The 7963-nt window shown below is 42.8% G+C and overlaps 1 protein-coding gene across 1 annotated transcript; it reads left to right on the forward strand.

Annotated features, from left to right (window-relative positions):
* The first annotated feature begins 1291 nt into the window (after positions 1 to 1291).
* On the forward strand, positions 1292 to 5953 carry LOC120982480 (thioredoxin interacting protein). Its single transcript, XM_040412652.1, has 8 exons — positions 1292 to 1694; positions 2419 to 2491; positions 2590 to 2737; positions 3281 to 3383; positions 3483 to 3739; positions 3853 to 4012; positions 4126 to 4277; positions 4378 to 5953. The coding sequence occupies exons 1-8, from the start codon at positions 1445 to 1447 to the stop codon at positions 4408 to 4410; spliced, it is 1176 nt and encodes a 391-aa protein (XP_040268586.1). The 5' UTR covers positions 1292 to 1444; the 3' UTR covers positions 4411 to 5953.
* Positions 5954 to 7963: the final 2010 nt, after the last annotated feature.

A 7963-nucleotide genomic window follows, 5' to 3' on the forward strand; every position in this document is an offset into this window, starting at 1 on the left:
TGACATGTAGGACGGCTGCGCATGCGCAGTGCATCCTCCACCGCCTTCCGCGCTCTGTTTTTGGTGTAAGTGCGGGTCCCCGAGGTGGACAATGTGGGCGTATCCTAGCAATTGTCTGTGATGGGAATACCCCTTTAAGATGAGATGCATGGGTCTCTTAATAAATCTAGCGCATTATCTGGCAGTCCGTGCACCGGAACAGCGCTATGGTAGAGTCGCGCTAGTGAATCCGAATCAGATCGTCCCGCTACAGAGGAACCAGATTTGTTCAGATTATCATTATTGTGGCCCTTTTGAATGTATTCATTACGATGAGGGCAGACTTAGATGGCCGCCGGTATTGCGGGACCATCTTAATCTTGCTTATACTTAATTACGAATATGAACCGGGGATTAGTGTATTCGTTTTGAGGCAAAATCGTGCATTCACCGCTACTCACAGTAAAGGCACATGCGCGAGACTGGCGGCCATCTTAATCTGCAACATCTTGAGTGGAACTGTTTGTTGTCTAAAAAAATGATGCAAAAAAACTTCCAGATGCCATAAAACCCTGTGTGTGACGCCAGCCTAACATTGGTGTGACCCCCAGAAGTGCCGTTTTTCTTCATTTGGCACCAGACGTGTTCCTGACGTACCGATACCGGGGGCGCCATGGGTCCGTCGCCATAACATTACCGTGAAAAGTCAGGCAGAAAGCGAAGCCGGGAAGCGGTAAATCGCGGCTGCTTCCCTGAATTTTCTTCAAATTTTGAAGGTAGAAATCATTTGTACCTCATAGACTTAGGTCGTAGCTATTTTTCCACACATATGGTCAATGAAAACATGTAAGTACAAGATGTTTTACTTCATTTTCTCATTCTAAAGGCGCCCATGACTGAAAATCCCCTGTCAGCTTCCCACAGCAGCTCCTAGTAAGGGTCTACCTGAAGAATTCCTGTCATAAAGCGGTCAGGCTGACAGCACCGCGCTCCTCCCTTCACCTCCCTGTCTTTCCCACACACTACACTAGCCCGTCTCTCCCGCCTCCTCTCTGTGACAAACACCTCAAGGAATGAACACGCAGGAGGCCGCGCCCACCGCAGACTTCCCGCTGCCTCCATGCTCTGTCCACGCGCCGCTCCGCCGCTTCCCATTGGCCCGACGATCTGGGAACAACAGTGAGCGGACCAATGCGGGCGCTGTACACGAGGAGAGCACGACTCGCAGCTCTGCCTGCACGTGGAAGCAGGGGGCGGAACTTGGAGAGGGGCGGATATATAAGCCGGGAACTTCCGGATGGTGTTTACAAAGCGCTTTGACTGATGCCGAGGAGGAGCTTGTAAGCGCTGGTGCCTTAGCTACCAATAGACAATAGGAGACATACCCACAGCAACTAATACAAACAACTTTATTAGTGATCTTTTGAGTAGTATATCAAAGGGACACAGCAGAATATTAGTCACTATGGTGGTCTTCAAGAAAATTAAGTGCTTCGAAGTGGTCTTCACCGACCCCGAGAAAGTCTACTGCGGAGGAGATAAGGTGACTGGCAAGGTGCTGGTGGAAGTGTGCGAGGTCACCAGGGTGACAGCTGTCAAGTTGCTGGCCTGCGGAGTGGCCAAGGTCCTCTGGTCCTCTGCATCCCAACACTGCAAGCAGGAGATGGAGTACCTGAGATACGAGGAAACCCTGCACATGGAAGAGCAGCCTACTGGTGAGAGCATTATAGTTTTTTTTGGGGGGTTCCAATGGGATATTGCATGCTAAATACATATGCGTTCCTGCTTCTATACATTTATTGGGCATTTATCTTCAGCGACGGGAAATGATCTTCATTCTTGACTATTTATCGAGGCGTGTAAGATCATTACGGAATCTGATATGGGATACATGGGTTGTTGTATGGGGGGGGACTACAAGTGCCAGTATGCACTACCTTGTCTAGATGGGATGATTATACAGTTGAATGCGTAATCTGTAGGTCGGATTGGATATGTCCATCTATCATTCATAATACTAAAGATTGGAGAGGAGTATGGGGGGGGGGCACAAAATTAGCAAAATCAGCAAAATCAACGTCCTGCCTTAACCTGAGGGATGGTTCTGTCTATTAATGACCGTGCAGCCGCTCATATAAATCATTGGTGGCAGCATGCTCTTCATGAGCAGTATCTTGGCTTCGGATTCCTTGGCCGTGCTCGCCGCATTAGGTCAGTACTGTATCATGTACTGTATATGAAACCTGATGCAGTGAGAGTTAGGATTCCCCTAGAGGACATTATCAGAACATGCTCGGTGGCATAGTTTTCACTATTCAGATCCAGCTGTTGACCCAGATCCAAGAGAGTATATTGCACTCTAGATGTTACATACTATTATAAAGTCAATGGTAATACATTTTTATCAGGATTTTAACACTTTTTGCATTCCCCCCGCAGATTCTGACGGCTCTGTAATCCTGAGACCCGGAAACCGTTACGAATACAAATTTGGATTTGAGCTTCCTCAAGGGTGAGTTATCATGTACACCAGCCCTATGATATGATGTGTAGGTCATAGGTTGAAGATGATGCAGGTGGACTAACCTAGTTTCTCCCATATTTTTCCAGGCCTTTGGGTACCACTTTCAAGGGGAAGTATGGATCTGTAAAATATTGGGTGAAAGCATTCCTTGAACGTCCTTCACACCCAGCTCAAGAAGCGCAGAAGAAATTCGAAGTGGTTGACTTTGTGGATGTTAACACTCCAGATCTATTGGTAAGTATCGTGTGTTATGTTGTATAGATTAGGCTGGCCATATGCTTTAGATAGCGGTCTTGGCCAACCACCTCCCAATCCACCCACACAAGCAGATTTGACTTGGTCAATGTGTTCTCAATAGAGATTGGAGAATAAGTTGCTGCACACACTTCTGGCTTTGGCTTATCTACTTGAGACCAGAAGGATGTGAATGTTGAAATCCATTAGCCCTAGACTTCTTTTTTCCCCCACTGAAAGTCTGAACACCACCATACTCATTAGATGGTCATCCTTCCCTGCTATTTATGGCATCTTTTTTAATAGGGGTCTCCATATTGCAATCCAAAAGTGTAGAGTATTGGTAGCCGCTTCTTCTTCTAGTCAATGGTATCTAATTGACCTGGATAACGCCAACGTCTCTGTTAAACTTGTGTATCATTTTGTAATTTGGGTTGAAAATTAACAGCACAAGTCAGGAGGTCAACCTAATTAGATAATCATCTGTTCTGCTAGTTTTCCCGACCATTGAACAAAGACTAACCTGACTTCCTCTTTTTACAGTCTCCCATTTCTGGCAAGAAGCACAAGAAGATGACCTGCTTATTCATTCCCGATGGACACATCTCCATGAGTGCCAGTATTAACCGCAAAGGTTTCTGTCAAGGTAAGTCACCTATTGCAGTTTTCAAACTAATTCCTTCTACTGAATTTCAAGACTCTATTCAGTGGATGATGGTCTAACATTTTGGCTTTTCGGTTCTAGGTGAGGAAATCTGCATCTCGGCTAACTTTGAGAACACCTGCTCTCGTATTGTGGTCCCTAAAGCTGCCATTGTCGCCAAGCACACCTATTTGGCCAATGGTCTGACCAAAGTCTTCACTCAGAAACTCTGTAGCGTGAGAGGAAATCACATAATTTCTGGAATGACAGACTCTTGGAGAGGAAAGAGCATCCGTGTCCCAAAGATCAAGCCATCCATCCTTGGTTGTAACATCCTGCGAGTGGAGTACTCTTTGATGGTATGTAGTTTTTAACTAATTTTAAAAAAATAAGAATGTTTTCTACCTTATAGCTTAAACATCATGCGGACTAAACTTCACACATTAATGTACTGGCTTTGATTTTATTACAGGTCTACGTCAGTGTTCCTGGAGCAAAGAAGGTCATTCTTGACTTGCCGCTCGTTATTGGCAGCAGTTCATCTGGTTTTAGCAGCCGCAGCTCTAGCATGGCCAGTCAGGCAAGCTCTGAAATGAGCTGGGTCGAACTAAACATCCCTGGAACTCCAGAAGGTACATATATTTTATTCTTAACCATTTATTTCTTTTTTCATTTTGGTTATTTTTGTAATGTATTTGACCTTGTGAAGGAACCAATGATCTAAGCATTATCTCTTTCTATATAGCACCACCATGTTATTTGGACATTGTGCCTGAAGACCACAGGATAGAGAGCCCAACGGCTCCTCTGATCGATGAGTTTGACGGTATCTGTGACAGTCCCATCTTCATGTATGCACCGGAGTTCAAGTTCATGCCACCACCAACCTACACAGAGGTAAGAATCTAGGCCTTAAGAGCACTTTTGTCAGGCTTGTTTTGGCCAAACGTGGGAATAAAAGTAGATCTAAAACGTTTATTTTTTCTTTACCCTCCAGGTTGATGCCAATAAGAACACCTGCAGCAATTAAACCGAACGAGGCACTTGACTGGTTACTCGCCCGTCATTCTGAACTTTGTTATAAAGCACTGTTACAAGCAGTTTCTCTATCGACCTTGTATGGCCTTATCCTTCTGAGGTTCGTTTCAAGAAGCTGAAAACAATGCAAAGTCATATGGCTGACTAACCTGCCACCCATAGACTGTCCATTTTCTTCAGGTGTGCCATACCAATGCAAAGTCTTAGCGATAGGGCTGGCCTGCTTTGCCCACCACCTGGGGTCACGTGGGTGTATAGCAGATGGAGAGGACACTCCAAAGCACTGTTAGTTCACTGAAAACAGGGCTTGGATTCTGATTTAATACCAGTTATTCACGATGGCTGGTTTCAAAGTCAAACTCAACTTTTTTATTTTTAAAAAAGTCAAAGTATTTCAATTTAAGTAGGAGCAAAAAAAAATCTACCATCTTCTGGTGCCTTTTGTATGTATATATGCACACATTTAACTGCATCATTCCAGCCAAGGGCAATTGGGCACCCATCTGCCATGCTCTGTCAACGCGCTTTCATTATGAAGAGTTTATTCAAACTGAGTTTTTTTGCCTTTTGAAAATATAACTTTTTGTTATGTATATTTTTGCTCCTGATCTTGGTGCATCATGGCGCCCACTCCTGAGCACAACTTATATACTGCTCTGAGCGGAACATGTGCCGCATGACTATGTAACAAGCATTTTGTTGAATGTCTTCAAGATGGCGTAGTGTTTTTGTATTTTAGTTGAAGCAGTGTTACACTTTGTTTAAGCACTTGGTATTGAATCGTGTAAGCTAATACTTTTATTTAGGGCTGATAATTGACTCAACCACTATAGCTATGGCATATTCTTTTGCTTTAGCCTGAAGGTCTTCCAGGTGTCAACGATGCAACCGTTGTCTTGCGGTAGCAAAAATGGACTGCTTATTTTTCTACTAGGCCTTCCTTTTATTTTGTAATCGCAAACTGACACTCCCGAAACCTTTTTTGTGGTATCGTTAAAACATATCAGCAATAAAGGGAATCTGTAAACCCCCCCCCCCCCCCCAGCTGCATTAAGGGGGTGGGGTATATTCTTCATTTTTTTTTTTATGACTTCAAAGGGCTTTACAAATAATGCTGCAGTTTAATAGAAGCCATACTTTATTTTCTTCAGTGCACTTTGGTCTTGGATTGGTTATACAGAGATTCATAGTAAGCAGCTTGAGTAAAAGATTGTGGGACCTGTCACATATGCTTGCTTTGTTTCCTTGGTAAACATTTTCTTGACCTATATTTTTTTATTTATATATTTTTTTTTTGTTCAGACGTCTGCCTGCTTTCAAGTATTGTTACATATCCGTAAGAGGATGCACTTAACTAGTATTTGTACTGTACCATGGCACTGCAAATCTACAAGACTTCTTGTACACTATTTCTTGAATGTATTCTTGCAATGAGGAGATAGTGGAGTTTTTTTTTTTTTTGTATATCTGTAATAGAGTTTTATTCTATTTTGTACTGTGATATTTGGCCCTGTTTCGGGCATTTGTCCTTTTTTTAAATTTTAAATAAAAGTTACAATATGATAATAAAGCGTATGTTTCTTGTGAATTAATGTTTGACTCTTAAAGGCTGGGTGAAATAATCCAGGTATTAAAATGACAGGTTCAACAGAAAACAAGAGTCATCTGAGGGCTTTGATGCGATTGTGGACATGGGACTCTGCCGAGGGGAGAACATATAGCTTTGAGGAAGTTTACATAGAATAGAGCAGTGGTCTTCAGCTATTGTGAAACTACAAAACTCTGTTTGGGCATGCAGGGATGGCAGTTTCACAACACCTAGATGGAGATCAGCACAAAAAACTAAGACTACTTTCACACTAGCGTTTGGCTTTCCGTTTCTGAGATCCGTCATGGATCAGTTTTGCCCTAATGCATTGTGAATGGAAAATGATCCGCTCAGAATGCATCACTTTGCCTCCGTTTAGTCACCATTCCGCTCTGGAGGCGGACACCAAATTGCTGCCTGCTTTGTTTTTCTGTCCGAGATGTGGTGTGAAGCAAGACACAATAGAAAACTGATCTGTCCCCATTGACTTTCAATGGTGTTCAAGACAGATCAGTCATGGCTATAGAAGACCTAACACAACCAGGATCCGTTCATGCCGGATGCATGCTGTTGTATTATTGTAACGAAAAATCTACATGAGCAATTAGAACCCTTAAAACATATATACTTTATTTGATATCCTTCTAAAAAAAAAAAAAATGACTCCGATTGGTCTCCCCTAATTCAAATGATCATTGGGTCCAGGAGCGGGTAAGAATGAGGAAATGACCAAGGGAGACAAAATTCTTGCCCTACAATGATCCTAAGTCGGTCATCAGCCCGGAGGCATATCCTGATGGTGGTAATCCTTCGTCCCCGTACCTGCCCTGGAAAAACCCTAATATGCCCTGACACACAATAAGGACCTAGTTACCCTGATGCATTTCCCCCAGGTTTTGGGTTCATCGGGGGGTACATACAAGGTAAATGAAGGGCTAATAAAGACTTCTCCAAACCTGTGGCGGACAGGAAACAGAACGCCAGAGGATAGGGCTGGTTGATGCAAAGATCTATATTCATTTGAATTAGGGGAGACCAATCGGGGTCATTTTTTTTAGAAGGATCTCAAAGTATATATGTTTTAAGGGTTCTAATTGCTCATGTAGATTTTTCAGTTTAAGGCACCCAGTTATGCCTACTGTTTCCCTTGCCACAGGAGAACAATGCATTTAGAAGAACCAGGTAGTAATATTCTACAATTGGGGCTAAGAAACCTGGAACTGATAGGAACCACTGACTTTGTCTCAAAAAGGTGCATAGGAAGTTCCTTTCAGGTTTTGTAGTTTTGTAGGCTGGAATCATGGAGTGTAATAAAATGGATGGTCAGCAAAGCTAGCAGGTTTTTGGGATGGTTCAATGGTCAATTTGTAGGGCTCCAACTATCTTAGGTTTTATTCAATCAAGTAATTCATTCTTGTGGTAAAAATTGGCTTGGACCCAGAAGGGGAATCGTAATGGACTGTACAGAAAGAAAACTTGCGTAGTAAAAACAAATATGATGTCGCACCTGGTTGGTTACATAGAAACGGCAAACTTTTGCAAGGAAACTGATAGCCACTGAGCCAGATGGTCCAGACAGAACATACAGGAATATCATTGCTAAAGGATGATATGTAACTAGGTGACGGATCAGAGGAAGCTCAATTGCTTTTCAGTTTGTGGGCTTTCATTTAGTATACCAGATGGAAGGCAAATATTTACTGTAGGCACATTATGGCTTTTTGACGACTCGCTCTTTCATAGATACATATGGTCTATCTTGTCTTGTCTAACAACTGGTTTAAATCAAGAGACCTTTGGTTTCCTTTAGCTGCATTGAATATAAAGTTAAGGAATTACTTCACTTTTGCTCCTTTATCCCAAAAGTTTAAAGAAGAAACAAAAAGGTGCAAATAATTGGTGGGTTCAGTTGCACCCACTAAGTGGCCCCTCTTCCAAAGTCCCTCATAGGATATCT

This window comes from Bufo bufo, chromosome 11 (assembly GCF_905171765.1).
Source record: "Bufo bufo chromosome 11, aBufBuf1.1, whole genome shotgun sequence".
Classification (NCBI taxonomy): domain Eukaryota; kingdom Metazoa; phylum Chordata; class Amphibia; order Anura; family Bufonidae; genus Bufo; species Bufo bufo.

What these genes read in the sequence shown, in the direction of transcription:
- LOC120982480 (XM_040412652.1), top strand. Translation starts at nt 1,445, where the DNA reads ATGGTGGTCTTCAAGAAAATTAAGTGCTTCGAAGTGGTCTTCACCGAC. An exon ending in CCGCAAAGGTTTCTGTCAAG is followed by an intron (nt 3,384 to 3,482) that starts GTAAGTCACCTA and finishes TTTCGGTTCTAG; the next exon opens with GTGAGGAAATCTGCATCTCG. An exon ending in GAGTGGAGTACTCTTTGATG is followed by an intron (nt 3,740 to 3,852) that starts GTATGTAGTTTT and finishes ATTTTATTACAG; the next exon opens with GTCTACGTCAGTGTTCCTGG.